At 43.5% G+C, this 15,539-nt stretch overlaps 1 protein-coding gene and 1 pseudogene across 3 annotated transcripts in view; both read left to right on the top strand.

Annotated features, from left to right (window-relative positions):
• Positions 1–15,539, top strand: part of HACL1 (2-hydroxyacyl-CoA lyase 1) — a 52,220-nt gene that overhangs the window by 22,888 nt on the left and 13,793 nt on the right. For both annotated transcript variants that reach the window (XR_016233314.1, XM_002716184.6), the window contains 5 exons: positions 6,133–6,238; positions 7,596–7,679; positions 8,833–8,934; positions 14,395–14,549; positions 15,339–15,497. Coding sequence is in view for 1 of the 2 variants with exons in the window: in XM_002716184.6 (XP_002716230.6) it covers positions 6,133–6,238; positions 7,596–7,679; positions 8,833–8,934; positions 14,395–14,549; positions 15,339–15,497 (606 nt within the window). In the remaining variant the exon portion in view is untranslated. The remainder of the gene's footprint in view (positions 1–6,132; positions 6,239–7,595; positions 7,680–8,832; positions 8,935–14,394; positions 14,550–15,338; positions 15,498–15,539) is intronic.
• LOC149127177 (large ribosomal subunit protein uL6 pseudogene) lies at positions 9,371–14,460 on the top strand (annotated as a pseudogene). Its single transcript, XR_016232154.1, has one exon. The product of XR_016232154.1 is annotated as a large ribosomal subunit protein uL6 pseudogene (transcript).

The raw sequence follows: 15,539 nt of genomic DNA, 5'->3' as shown, positions 1-15,539 counted from the left end.
TTCAGCATCCTGGGGTGGTTGCTCTTTCTGTTTTGTTCCAGGCTTTCCACTGTAGTCAGTGGGAGAGCTGAAGCTGTATGCGTTTATCTAGGCTTGCCTGGCACTAGAAGCCTCTGCTTTTTAGAAGTAAACTTTTTGTTTTTTAAAGATTTTTTATTTATTTATTTGACAGGTAGAGTTACAGACAGAGAGAGACAGAGAGAAAGGTCTTCCTTCCGTTGGTTCACTCCCCAAATGGCCGCTACGGCTGACACTGCGCTGATTCAAAGCCAGGAGCCAGGTGCTTCCTCCTGGTCTCCCATGCAGGTGCAGGGGCCCAAGCACTTGGGCCATCCTCCGCTGCCCTCCCAGGCCACAGCAGAGAGCTGGACTGGAAGAGGAGCAACCGGGACAAGAACTGGGTGCCCATATGGGATGCTGGCACCGCAGGCAAGGATTAACCAAGTGAGCCAAGTGCTGGGCCCTAGAAGTAAACTTTTAAGACATATTTTTATATATATTATAGGGTTTTTTTCCTATTAATTTCTTGAAATTTCTTTATCATGAGTACTTAGGTAACCACCATTCAACTTTATTTAGTATAAATATTAACGTCACATTGCTATAGGACTTCTTAAAAATTTTTTTTGTTATAAAAGTTTCATGTTTCATGTATACCAATTTGGATACAAAGTGGGGCTTCCCTTCCCTCCCACCCACATTCTAACCCTTCCCCTCTCCCCCTTTCAGATTCCCACTCTTAATTTTTTGCAAGAATCTATTATCAGTTTACTTAGTATCTTATAGTTAGCTCTACCAGTGCTGTGGCATGGTGGGCTAAGCCTCCACATGTGGTGCCAGCATCTCATATGGGCACCGGTTCTAGTCCTGGCTGTTCCTTTTCCAATCCAGTTCTTTTACATGGCCTGGAAAAGCAGTAGAAAATGGCCCAAGTGCTTGGGCTCCTGCACCCCAGTGGAAGAAGCAGAAGGCTTTGGATCGGCCCAGCCCTGACTGCTGTGGCCCTTTGGGGGAGTGAACCAGAGGACTGAAGACCTTTCTCTCTCTCTCCCCTCTCCTTGTAACTCTACCTCTCAAATAAATAAATAAAGTCTTAAAAAAAAAAAAAAGGTGAAGGTCGTAGCTGGGATTGGAGCTCTAGCATGCCCATGCCAACTTGGGTGTTGCCCTGGAAACTCGCCCCACCCTATAGCGGTGACCAGAGCCCCCTGGCCATACCTACCACACACCTCTCAGCATTCACTGAAAGGGCAGACATTCCATGAAGCCACAGAAGCATAACCCCAAAGATAAAAACCAACAGAAGCAAAAATTAAAAATCAGCTCCACAAATGCTGAAAAATAAGAGCTGAAGTTCAATAAACAAGAAAAAGTAAGTTACCGTGACCCCCCCCCCCAGAGGAACACAACATTCCAATATTAGAATGCGAAGTTGAAGAGATCGAGGAAATGCCAGAAATGGAATTTAGAAAATTAGTCATAGGATTACTAAAAAAAAATCAGAAGCAAATCCACAAACTAAAGAAAACGATGCATGATATGAATGAAAATTTTTCCCAGGAAATTCAGAATATAAAGAGAAATCAAAATGAAATTTTAGAAATAAAGAATTCAGTGATGGCCGGCACCGCGGCTCACTAGGCTAATCCTCCGCCTAGCGGCGCCGGCACACCGGGTTCTAGTCCCGGTCGGGGCGCCGGATTCTGTCCCGGTTGCCCCTCTTCCAGGCCAGCCCTCTGCTGTGGCCAGGGAGTGCAGTGGAGGATGGCCCAGGTGCTTGGGCCCTGCACCCCATGGGAGACCAGGAAAAGCACCTGGCTCCTGGCTCCTGCCATCGGATCAGCGCGGTGCGCCGGCCGCAGCGCGCCAGCCGCGGCGGCCATTGGAGGGTGAACCAACGGCAAAAGGAAGACCTTTCTCTCTGTCTCTCTCTCTCACTGTCCATTCTGCCTGTCAAAAAATAAAAATAAAAATAAAAAAAAAAGAATTCAGTGGCTCAAATAAAAAATGTGGTGGAAAGTCTTAACAGCAGACTTGATGAGGCGGAAGAAAGAAATCTGAACTAGAAGACAAATATATGGAAATCTTAGAGTCAGACAGAAAACAAAATAAGAAAATAGAAAACTTAAAAGCAGTGTTGGAGATCTATGGGATACTATCAAACAACCCAACGTACGGGTCTTAGGAGTTCCTGAAGGAGTGGAAAGAGAGAAGGGACTAGAAAGCCTATTTAGGGGCCGGTGATTTGGCTCAGTAGGTTAATAGTACGCCTACGGTGCCAGCATCCCATATGAGCACTAGTTCTAGACCCAGCTGCTCTCTTCCCATCCAGCTCTCTGCTATGGCCTGGGAAAGCAGTAGAAGATGGCCCAGACACTTGGGCCCCTGCACCCATGTGGGAGACCCAGAAGAAGCCCCTACATTCGGATCAGCACAGCTCCAGCTGTTGCAGCCATTTGGGGAGTGAACCAGCAGATGGAAGACCTCTTTCTCTGTCTCTCCCTCTCACTGTCTCTCTCTCAGATAAATAAGATCTTTAAACAGAAAAGCCTATTTAATGAAATAATTAAAGAAAACTTCTCCAATTTGGAGAGAGAAGGGGATGTTCAAGTAGAAGAAGCACATAGAACTCCTAATAGACATGACCAGAAAAGATCCTCACCATGACACATTGTAATCAAACTTTCCACGGTAAAACATAAGGAAAAGATTCTAAAATGGGCAGGAGAGAAACCCCAGATTACTTTCAGAGGATCTCCAATTAGACTCACAGCGGACTTCTCATCAGAAACCCTACAGGCTAGTAGAGAATGGTGAGATATAGTCCAAGTCTTAAAAGAAAAAACACTGTCAACCCAGAATAATGTACCCCACAAGGTTTGCATTTATGAATGAAGGCGAAATAAAGACTTTGCATAACAAACAGAAATTGAAAAATTTTGTTGACATTTGTCCAGCTTTACAGAAGATGTTTAAGGATGTGCTACATAGACATACAGAAAGCTAGCCATCATTATGAAAGAATGAGAAGACAGAAAAACCACCAGTAGAAATACAAAAGAAATCCTAAGTAAATAATAGGAATATTTAATAGCTATAGGATTTTTTAAGAAGAAATTACAGATTTATTTGCAAACTCTTGTATCTTTTTTTTAAAGATTTTATTTATTTTATTTGAGAGTTACAGAGAGTGAGAGAAAGAAAGAGAGAGAAAGAGAGAGAAAAACCTTCCATTGGTTCACTCCCCAAATGGCTGCAACGGCTGGGGCTGTGCTGATCCAAAGCCAGGAGCCAGGTGCTTCTTCCTGTTCTCCCATGTGGGTGCAGGGGCCCAAGGATTTGGGCCATCTTCCACTGCTTTCCCAGGCCACAGCAGAAAGCTGGACTGGAAGAGGGGCAGCCGGGACTAGAATCTGGTACCCACATGGGATGCCGGTACCGCAGGCAGAGGATTAACCTACTGCACCATGACGCCGGCCCCTCCTGTATCTTTTTTTATATTCCTTCCCTTCCTCTCCATAGTTCACCACTGTCATGCACTTGGTGTTTTTCATATTCTTATGCATGGACTAAAATTAACTTAGGCTTTTAAATGTAATGCTTGCTCTTTAGTCTTTAATTGTTGTTCATTTAATGCTATCTTAATAGGTCATACCAGTCCTTTTTATTCAATTATACTTTGTACAGTAATCAAATTAACAACATTAGTTGAACCAAATTTATCTTCGTTCTAGCTAAGTTTTTAAAAATAACATTAATGACATTGATAATGTAAAAAAGACCACAAGGTGATATACATTATAATCCAAGATTTTAGGAGTTTTAGAGTGTTAGCACACAAATATATCCTGTAATTTAGGTTTTATCTGTTAAATTGAGTCCCATGGGACTGATGCAGTGTAAGAAGATGATTTTTTTTTTTGACAGGCAGAGTGGACAGTGAGAGAGAGAGACAGAAAGGTCTTCCTTTGCCGTTGGTTCACCCTCCAATGGCCACTGCGGCCAGCGTGCTGCGGCCGGCGCACCGCGCTGATCCAATGGCAGGAACCAGGTACTTATCCTGGTCTCCCATGGGGTGCAGGGCCCAAGTACTCGGGCCATCCTCCACTGCACTCCCTGGCCACAGCAGAGAGCTGGCCTGGAAGAGGGGCAACCGGGACAGAATCCGGCGCCCCGACCGGCACTAGAACCCGGTGTGCCGGTGCCGCAAGGCGGAGGATCAGCCTAGTGAGCCGCGGTGCCGGCCAAGAAGATGATTTTTGAGTATTTATTTGAAATAATAACTAATGAGAAAAATTGCATTCACACTAAAGAAGACAGAGGCAATAAAAACAGGTACTGTATGGCATGATAGGAAAAAAGCCAAGAAGCAAAAAAATGAGAAGTAAAGGTCAAAACAAAACTTAGAGAAATTATAAGACTTCAGAAAGAGAGAGACATTTATATTGGATTAATAGTAACAGCAACTGTATGCATTATAAGAGGCATATCTGAAACACAATGAATGCAGCTTAAAAACCAGACTGGGCAAAGATATAGGAGGGCAAACATAAGATTGCCAGGCTGGCTATGTTGATGTCACTATGGATACCAAAGTAAAAGTCTTCAAATCATTAGAAGTTATGTTGACAAAAGCAATAAGGTGTATAAAGTAAAACCACCATAATATGGTTAGTATGATATTTTAGAAAGTAATTTGGGAATATGAATCTATGGTCTTAAACATACCTGCTTCTAGGAATATACATTCCTAGAACATCTGCTTCTACCAGTCTACATTAAAATTCAAGCATAAAGATGTGTAGCCCAGTACTCTTAATATCAGAAACTGTTTAGAAATTGAGAAAATATTAAATAAATTATGATATATGTGTTCAATAAAATATGTAACTTTTAAAAATTATATTTAAGACAAATATGAATGACTAAAAAAGTTTATGAATAGCAAAAGTTCATGAGATAGTTTTTTAGTATATAAACTCAACTTTATAAATATATACTTAACATAGAAAAAAAAATGAAAAAATTTGCCAGGATATTAGTAATAGTTTATAAATTGAAAGTATTATGGCTTTATTATTTTTTTTCTGTATGTTTATTTTTCTATTTTTTCCAGATTATCTGCAATGGACTTACATTAACTTCAATGATAAAAAGTAGTGAAGCATAGATACAGCTTATAGTATTTTTCTGCTTAACTCATCTTTTAGATTATTAAATAAAATAATTCAATGAATTATTTACCTTAGAAGTGGATTCTGAAGTCTAATGGAAGTTCCAAATGATCTAGGCTTTAGAAATACTTTAGAAAATAATTTGAGCTGGCGCCGCGGCTCACTAGGCTAATCCTCCGCCTTGCGGCGCTGGCACACCGGGTTCTAGTCCCGGTCGGGGCGCCGGATTCTGTCCTGGTTGCCCCTCTTCCAGGCCAGCTCTCTGCTGTGGCCAGGGAGTGCAGTGGAGGATGGCCCAAGTGCTTGGGCCCTGCACCCGCATGGGAGACCAGGAGAAGCACCTGGCTCCTGCCATCGGATCAGTGCAATGTGCCGGCCGCAGCGCGCCAGCCGCAGCGGCCATTGGAGGGTGCACCAACGGCAAAGGAAGACCTTTCTCTCTGTCTCTCTCTCTCACTGTCCACTCTGCCTGTCAAAATAAATTAAAAAAAAAAAAAGAAAGAAAATAATTTGAGTAATTTTTTTTTTTTTTTTGACAGGCAGAGTGGACAGTGAGAGAGAGAGACAGAGAGAAAGGTCTTCCTTTGCCGTTGGTTCACCCTCCAATGGCCGCCGCGGCCAGCGTGCTGCGGCCGGCGCACCGCGCTGATCCGATGGCAGGAGCCAGGAGCCAGGTGCTTTTCCTGGTCTCCCATGGGGTGCAGGGCCCAAGCACCTGGGCCATCCTCCACTGCACTCCCTGGCCACAGCAGAGGGCTGGCCTGGAAGAGGGGCCACCGGGACAGAATCCGGCGCCCCGACCGGGACTAGAACCCGGTGTGCCGGCGCTGCTAGGCGGAGGATTAGCCTAGTGAGCTGCGGCGCCGGCCCATAATTTGAGTAATTTAAGTAAGAAATAGAGTAATTTAAATAAGAAATATAAATATGCTTTTGTTATATCAAATTCTTTTTTTAATAGGGCTTTACAACATGCTGATGTAATTGTGTTATTTGGTGCCAGACTAAATTGGATTTTACATTTTGGACTGCCTCCAAGATATCAGCCAGATGTGAAGTTCATCCAGGTACCCAGAGAGGGGCGATCTGAAGTCAGAGCTGTCTGCAGTCCATTGTTCTCCCTGTCTGCCATTATCAGTTCTGCTTTCTACTTGGCGTTCCTTTCTCTTTTTACAAAAGAAGAACTTTATAAATTCTCTAACATAATTATAGGTACCAGAGTAAGCTTTTTCAAATTGATGAAACACAATGTGCCACTTTACTTCTACTTTTCAAAATCAAGTTTAAAAAAGAGTTTAAAAGTGTAATTTGCCTTTTCTTCACATTTAAAGGTAGAGGAAAAAAATTTTTAAGTAGGATGGTAGTTTAGAATGAAACATTCAATATTGTTAAGGAAGGAATTTTGCCCTCCAACACTTTCTTTACCCTCTGGTTGGAAATCTCTAATCCACACTGATTTTAGCTGTGTCATAAGCCAAGTGTCTGGAAGGACACCCTGACTTCTGTTTGAAGACTCGTGGACCATTATGACCTTCTTTAAAGCCACGTTCCTCAGAGGTGTGGCATGCAGACCTGTTTGTCCTACACAGTTGGCCCATTCCATTTGAAGTTTGATGACCCAGATGTAATTGCTGTCTTATCCCACTCTACCTTTTACTTTTCAACAACCCAACTTGTAATAATTCCCTTTCCACATGGGCCCATTGAAACCTAGTGCCACAGACAGGCAGGACTGTGAGTTGCACTGAAGGATGTTGCCACCTTTTGGTTGCCCAGCTGATAACAGAATAAGATGCATCCTCTTTAGGGCAGATAAATTATTCCTCCTTACAGAAGCCATTTCACTTGTGATAAGCATCAAGAAATGAAACTTCTGAATAAATGGCAGCTAATGCCGTGCTGCAGGAGTCATCCTCCAAACATGGCCCCTGGGCCAGCAGCATCAGTATCACCTGGGAAACCTGTTAGACGCGCACCTTTCTGAACCTCGGCCTACACTTACTGAAATCAGAAACTCTGAGGTGAGCTCTGGCAGGCCATGGTGTACCAAGCTCGCTGGTGATGCAGTCAGCAAGTGTGCCCAGGTGTCAGAACCCCTGCTCTAGGTGGACATTCCAAATGTAGCTCAGTAGAACCCCATTATTGATTACATTCAAAACCATGGTTGGTTCGACCAGATGCTTTCCTGTGGCTGTAAAGGAATGATCCCCAGATTCCATAGAGTTTACAGTGAGGGAAGATGCTGAGGTTCTGTATACTACTGGTGATATTCATATAGCGTTATGGATTTATTTCTGTTAAGGAGTTTCTTACATATCAGTGTTCCTTGATGTATATTGTAGTTCATTTATTTAGGCTTAATTAATTTCTCGAAGAGTTTTAAGAATAAGCATGTTTTGTTCCTCAGCTGTGTCTCTTTCTTAGGTTGATATCTGTGCAGAAGAACTGGGGAATAATGTAAAGCCTGCTGTAACTTTGCTAGGAGACATAAATGCTGTCACTAAACAGGTAAAAACTTTTGCCTGGGTTTTAATTTATGTAGATTGGTTTTTGTTCTTTGTAATGAGAGGAAGACAGATCCTGTTCTCTGCTTCACTCCCCTAACACCCACAATAGCTGCTGCTGGGCCAGAGCAGCGCTTTGAGCCAGGAATTCAATTACTTGAGCCAACATCTCTGCCTGCATTAGCAGAGTCTGCATTAGCAGGAAGCTGCAGTCAGGAGCCAGGGCTGGGAATGGAACCCTGGTACTCTGCTATGGGACACTGTGTCCTATCCAGTAGGCAAAACGCCTGCCTGGGTTGGTCTTTAGGGAACAGATATGATATTTGTCTTGATTCACTTGGTGACAGGTCTGTTAATGTCTATTTTAAACCAAATTTAGCATGGAAAACTACTCTAAAATATAACTTTGGAACTTGGTAAATATAACTTCTATACATAGCTAATGTTTACATACGTTACGTTTTTAGAAGGTAGTTGAAAAATCTAAAGTCATTCAGTAGGGAAACAGCGGTTTACTGAGTAGGACCCAGTGATTTACTGAGTAGGACTGCAGCTTTAAAAGGAATTGAACTTAGAGCCAATAGATGATGTATGCACTGGAAAAGTCTGCCTTATTATTTCCTTAGGTAATAGTGTTTCACTCTTCAAACTGTAATCTGACTTGTCAAGTTTCTTAGTACTAGTGCATAATTTCTACATTTCACTGTGACAGGAGTCATGTTTGTCACTTGATTTTATATGACAAATTAGTATGATCTTGATTATTCCATATTAGGAGCAGTTCCTACTCACAGATTAAGTCACTGGAGCATTTAGTCTATCTCCTGTATTTATCAGCTTTCCTGCAAGAGTTGTGGAGAGGGCAGTCTTCCTTCTAGTGTTGAAGACTGAGGAGGCCATTAGATCCCTTCCTGCGAGGTGAGGAGGAGGTAGCACTTCACTCTGTGCTGTGGGAACCCCAGCATCCAGGAGGTGTGCACACTGACACAAACAGAAGCTTCCCGTGCTTCCCATGTCTCTTCTGTCAGCTGTTTACTGCCTAGAATGACGTGAAGTGTAGGATGGATAGCAGGACTGCTTTTTAAGAGAAGAGATTTTTATGCTAATTTGGTTTATTTTCAAAAAGCAAAGAAAAAGTTACACGCTTTCTTTTTCAGCTTTTAGAACAATTGACTAAACCACTGTGGCAGTATCCTCCAGAGAGCAAGTGGTGGAAAACTCTGAGGGAAAAAATGAAGAGTAATGAAGCTTTATCCCAGGTAATACAAGACTCCCTGAAACTCAGGAGTGCTCAGGCTTATGGCTCCGTGAGTCCTGCCAAAATGTGATATTTGCATTCCTAAAAATCACTTGCTATGCAAAATCAGGCAGTAAAAGGCTGATGAGAGAAGGGAGTTAGGGGCCCTTCAAAACCCTTGTGAAAATAGAAGTAAGAAAGCTACCTTGAGAGACAGCTGACGTGTCTCCAGGACTTGGCATGGGAAGCCCGGCTTGCAGCTGTGAGTTACTGCAGTGGTAGGAGGGGGTGACCTGATGCCGGGCAGAGTTGTCACAGCGGATGGCGATGGGTGTGGCTCAGCGTCCTCAGTTTAATGTGGCCACAGAACATCACAGTTAGGTGAGCTTTTGGAAACTTAGATCATGTTTTCTGCTTTCAAGATAGAGACTCTGCAAGGCATACAAGTATAATTGATAACTGTTTCATCAAAATGGAAAACTTGCTCTCTTAGCTGCATCTGCTGTGAGAAAGAAGACCATTCTCTGCAGACTGGGGACACTTCAGAAAATGTCGACATTGATCTGTCTGAAGGGCTGTGCACAGTTCTGAAAGGCCCCAGAGGAACCCTGCAGAAGGATTTCAGTCACGTCAATGGAGCGAAGAAGAGGAGGTTCCAGGCTACAAGTGGTGGGGAAATAGAAAGGAACTGGGGGCCATGCACGCCGTCTGCAGTCACGTACAGAATGTGATCAAGGGGGCTACCCTGGGTCCCTACAAGTTGAGGTCTGTGTGTGCTCACTTCCTCATCAACGTGGTTGTTCAAGAGAAAGGGTCTGTAATTGAAATCTAGGATTTCTGGAGTGAAAAGTACATCTGAAGGATTCAGATGAGGCTAGGTACTGCTTGTTCAGAATCTCAAGCCCAGAAAGATGAATTAGCCCTTAAAGTCAGTGACATGGAACTCATTTCAAACTTAGCTGCTTTGATTCAGCAGGCAACAACAGTTAAAAACAAGGATATGAGAAAAGTTTTGGATAGTATCTATGTCTCTGGAAAAGGAACAGTTCAGCAGGCAGATGAATAAGATCTAAAAGTTGTCCAGCTACAGAAACAGGAACCGAGGTTATAAGTCTAATTTGTGGTATTTTAATAAGGCAATAAAAGATCTATTGATTTGGGGATAAAATGAAAACTTAATCCAGTGGATAGCCTTCTTTTTCATTTAATTTTTCTAAAGATTTATTTGAAAGTCAGATATCTCAGAGAGAGATAGAGATAATCTTGAAATCCAAAGTTTCAGAGAGACAAAGTCTCTCTTAGGGAGAGACAGAGAGGTATCTTCATCTGCTGGTTCACTCCCCAGACGGCTGCCAGGAACTTCATCTGGATCTCCTCGTGAGTACAGGAGCTGAAACACTTGGACTACCTTCTACTGCTTATCCCAGGCCATTAGCAGGGAGTTGAATCAAAAGTAGAACAGCCAGTGGGGGCCAGCATGATAGGGTAACAGGTTAAGTCTCTGTGACACTGGCATCCCATATCAACGATGGTTCGACACTCGGCTGTTCCACTTCTAGTCCAGCTTCCTGCTCATGTGCCTGGGAAAACAGCAGAAGATGGCCAGTGTACTTGGGCCCCTGCACCCACATGGGAGACACAGAAGCAACTCCAGGCTCCTACCTTCACCCAAGCCCAGCCCCAGCCTTTGAAGCCATTTGGGGAGTGAACCAGCAGAGGAAAGCTAGCATGCATGCACACTTTCACTTGCTCTCTCCCCCTCCTCTTCGACCTTCAAATAAATAAATAAATCTTTTTTAAAATTAAGTCTTTATGCCTCTATGTATAATGAGGAAGTCTTCAGATAATTCACATAATTCATATTATGAAAAAACTGTGCATGAATTTCAACATTTCCACCAAAAAAAAAAAACAAAAACAAAAACAAAACAACCCTGTCAGTCATACTAACTTGTGAACATGTTTGAATGGGATCTAATTGGAGGCAGTAAGGAGGTTAAGACATCAGTTTGAGAAGAGCCCCTATCACCCCTATCACACCAACGTGACTTCTGCTAAAATTGAAGAACAAACATCAAATTGATGGGGAAGCTTAGCGGGGGAGAATAATGAAATAATTGATGCTTTATGAAAAGTTTTGGGGACAGCGCCCCAAAGAATCCATTTACAAATGGGTAGCTCGAGAAGGGATGAGGTGATGTTCAAAATGAAGCCCACAGCTGCAGACCACCACATGAATTTGTGAGGAAAAGATTAACCTTGTTGGTGCCCTGCTTGAGGACAACCAGTGAGTCACAGCAGAAACAGCTGGCTCAGCGTACACAATTCTGATTGGAAACGTGGAGTAAACTTTGTTGCATGGGTGCTACAACTTGTGTGTCCAGATCAGCTGCAGACAAAAACAGAGTTTTCAATGGAACTTTTCACTATGTGGGATTAAGACTACGACGTATTTCTTCCAAAAATTGTACAAAAGGTGGAACGTGGCTCTACCAGCGTGATCCTGAAGACAAGGCTCAGTCAAAGCAATGGCCGCCAAGAGGAGGAAGTGGTCCACTGTATGCGCAGGCAGATTGGTCAAGAGCACAGATCATGGCAGAGTTTCTTGGGCTGATCAAGGCATTTTGCTCGTTGGCCTTCTGGAGGGCCAGATGATGATAACATCTGCTTAACAGGGGAGTGTTTCAAGAAAGTTAGCCAAGGCTGTGGCAGGAAAACGTCACCAGAGTCGTCCTCTACCACGACAATGACTGCTCATCTTCTCATTAGACAAGGCCAGTTTTTCAAGAGTTAAGAGAAATCATTGGGCATCTACCCTACAGACCTGATTTGGTTCCTTTTGTTTTCTAATCTTAAAATCTTTTAACGGGCACCCATTTTTCCTCATTAATGTGAAAAAAGACTGCACTGAATTCCCAGAACCCTTAGTTCTTTAGGGATAGATGGACTAAGTGGCTGGTGTCATCACTTCCGAGAGTGTCTAGAACCTGATGGAATCTATGTTAATAATCAAAGTTTATATTTTTATTTTTTAATTGCATTTACTATGAACTTTTTTTAAGGTTTGTTTTTTGTTTGTTTGTTTGTTTGTTTTGAAAGGCAGAGTGATAGGGAGAGAGGTCTTCCATCTGCTGGTTCATTCTCCAGATGGCCACAGCAGCCAACGTTGGGCCAGGCCAAGCCAGGATACAGAAACTCTATCCAGACCTTCCATGTGGGTGGCAGGGACTCAAGTACTTGAGCCATCAACTGCTGCTTCCAGGGTGCACTGGCAGGAAGCTGGACTGGAAGTGGGGTAGCCTGAGCTCTGATACGGGATGTGGGGATCCCAGATAGAGGCTTAACCTACTACGCCAAGATGCCAGAACCTCCATGAAGTTTTTAAGCCCCTCTCCCACAACACACACACACACACACACACACACACACACAGTACTTTCTCTTTGTAAGGACTGTTTCTGATGCTTTCACTGTTTTGTGTATTCCTATGTGTCCTAGCCCAACTGATTGTAGTTTCCTGTTTTCATCTAGTGTTTCCCACTGATAGAATCCTGAATAAGCAGCATTACATTCAAGTTACTCTTATTTTGCTCCCTAATATAGCAATCATGTTGGAATACAGTCACATTTTTAAGTCAAGCATTATAGCAGGATTGATTATACCTGATTTCTGCCTTACACTGGAACTTTAATCAGTATCTATTTCTCTTATCAAGAACCATTTGGGACCAGTGTTGTGGCATAGCAGGTAAAGCTGCTGCCTGCAGTACTGGCATCCCATGTGGGCGCTGGTTCAAGTCCCAGCTGCTCCACTTCTGATCCAGCTCTCTGCTATGGCCTGGGAAGGCAGTACAGGATGGACGAGTCCTTGGGCTCCTGCACCTGCATGGGAGGCTGAGAAAAGGTTCCAGGTTCCTGGCTCCTGGTTGCTGGCTCTATACCATAACTAATACTTTCTTTTTCCTAGAACTCACCTTAGTTTAAGATGGGAAGGACTCCTCTCTGGTACAGGGGTAAAGGGGCATCCCTTACCTGTCTTGGGAATGATCGCCAGCAAAGGAGAAGTAGCAGTGCTGAAGCCTGTGTGATTTTCTTGGCTCTGAAAGACACATGCCAAACAAAAACATTTACTGTGGAGTTCTCCCACCATTCAGGGCTCTTTAGAATGGTAGGAGTAGCCTGTCTCCTCTGCTCTGTGGTGTGGAGGGAGGGGAAGAACCAGATTTTTAAGTTGTTTTCTAAAATCTAGACTTTTTTTTTTTAAAGAAAGTCTTATTTATTTGAAGGCAGAGTTACACAGGGAGAGAGAGAGAGAAAGAGAGAATATGACATGGTGGGGGGGTCTTAAATAGCCTCTTAAACCACTAAGCTAATGCTTGTGTCAGACATTTTTAAGTTTGTGGCCATATTTCAGACAAAAATATTCTGGAATAAAGATGATTTTCTAGGGTAGTGTTATCCTAAGAGTTCTCAAGATTTTCTAGTTTAATCCAGGGTTTCCCAGCTGTCTCTACATACTGTAGGATTTTTCAGAGCCTATAATACGCTAATGTGGATCATACATCTCCAGGAAGAGGGATAGCCCCCAGTTGACAGTGTCTCAAACTGGGACTATGGGACATGTTTTTTGTTTTTTTGTTTGTTTGTTTTTTAAGATTTATGGGGCCAGCGCTGTGTCATAGTGGGTAAAGCCATTGCCTGTAGTGCTGGCATCCCATATGGGCACCAGTTCGAGTCCCGGCTGCTTCACTTCCAATCCAGCTATCTGCTATGGCCTGGGAAAGCAGTAGAAGATGGCCCAAGTCCTTGGGTTCCTGCACCCATGTGGGAAACCTGGAAGAACCTCCAGGCTCCTGGCTTCAGATCAGCATAGCTCTGGCCCTTGTGGCCCTTAGGGGAGTGAACCAGCAGATGGAAGACCTCTCTCTCTCTCTCTCTCTCTCTCTCTCTCTCTCTGTAACTCTACCTTTCAAATAAATAAATATTTTAAAAAATGATTTATTTATTTGAGAGGCAGAGTTACAGAGAGAGGGAGAGACAGAGAGGTCTTCCATCCACTGGTTCACTCCTCAGATAGCTGCAACAGCCAGAGGTAGGCCAATCTGAAGCCGAGAGGTTCTTCAGGCTCTCCCACATGGGTACAGGGGCCCAAGCACTTGGACCATCTTCCACTGCTTTCCCAGGCTATAGCAGATAGCTGGATTGGAAAAGAAGCAGCCAGGACTTGAACCGGCACCGTATAGGATGCCTGCACTGCAGGCAGAGGCTTAGACTACTACACCACAGCACCTGCCCCAGAAAATGTTTTTGTTGGCTTGTCCCCCAGGATTGTTCCAAGGCCAGTTAGCTTCTCAGGAGTGGCTGTTGTACAGCCTTTGGGAGCCTTGTGGTCTATAGGTTTTGCCTGTTTCCAATAAGTTCAATGGTAGCTTATTGACTGTTATCCCAGTCTTATTTGATTATATTCTCTCTACTGTTTTAGGAATTAGCATCCAAAAAATCCCTGCCTATGAATTATTACACAGTATTCTACCATGTTCAAGAACAACTCCCCCAAGACTGTTTTGTGGTAAGTGAAGGAGCAAATACTATGGACATTGGACGCACCGTGCTTCAAAATTACCTTCCCCGCCACAGGTAAGGCTTCTAGGAAAGAAATTAGAATCACAGTGTATTTAACTTGAAACCACAATAATGTGGATAAAGAAAACATTTGAGAATCATCCATGCTCACTGTATAATAATCATCCATGCTCACTATATAAAGACTGTATAATAATCATCCATGTTCACTGTATAAGGACATATTTCATAAAAATAATTCTTTTTTTATTTATTTATTTTTATTTTTTACAGGCAGAGTGGACAGTGAGAGAGAGAGACTGAGAAAAAGGTCTTCCTTTTGCCGTTGGTTCACCCTCCAATGGCCGCCGCAGCTGGCGTGCTCCCATGCGGGTGCAGGGCCCAGGGACTTGAGCCATCCTCCACTGCCTTCCCGGGCCATAGCAGAGAGCTGGCCTGGAAGAGGGGCAACCGGGACAGAATCCGGCGCCCCGACCGGGATTAGAACCCGGTGTGTTGGCACCACAAGGCAGAGGATTAGCCTATTGAGCCACGGCGCCATCCTAAAAGAATTCTTAAGCAAGGTTTTAGAGAGATGTGATGGGCCTGGTATGCCCACGGTAGCATGTGACAGTCTGTGTACTGTGTTCCAAGGTCACATTTACAGTCTCCAAGCAATCCCATGTGGCTTTTTTTCTCTCATTTTGCCCAACCTTCACAGATTAGTTCCTCACCATCTAAAAATTTAAGAACACATTTTACAGTTCTTTATTTTTCCATGAACCGTGTGAATACGACTAGGTTTGTGCCAGCCCCAGTCTGTGACATGCCATGGAGAGTTATTTTAGCCTTGTTCCCCAACAGGCTTGATGCTGGTACTTTTGGAACAATGGGAGTCGGTTTGGGATTTGCTATTGCAGCTGCTCTCGTGGCTAAAGATAGAAACCCAGGACAGCGGGTCATCTGTGTGGAAGGAGACAGTGCATTTGGATTTTCGGGCATGGAGGTGGAAACTATCTGCAGGTAAAACAGAATCCTGAACTGGAGAATTCCCTCCTCACCAAG

Source organism: Oryctolagus cuniculus, chromosome 4 (assembly GCF_051225735.1).
Source record: "Oryctolagus cuniculus isolate XC-2025 breed Fujian yellow rabbit chromosome 4, ASM5122573v1, whole genome shotgun sequence".
Lineage (NCBI taxonomy): Eukaryota > Metazoa > Chordata > Mammalia > Lagomorpha > Leporidae > Oryctolagus > Oryctolagus cuniculus.
This window is presented reverse-complemented; position numbering and strand designations above follow the sequence as displayed.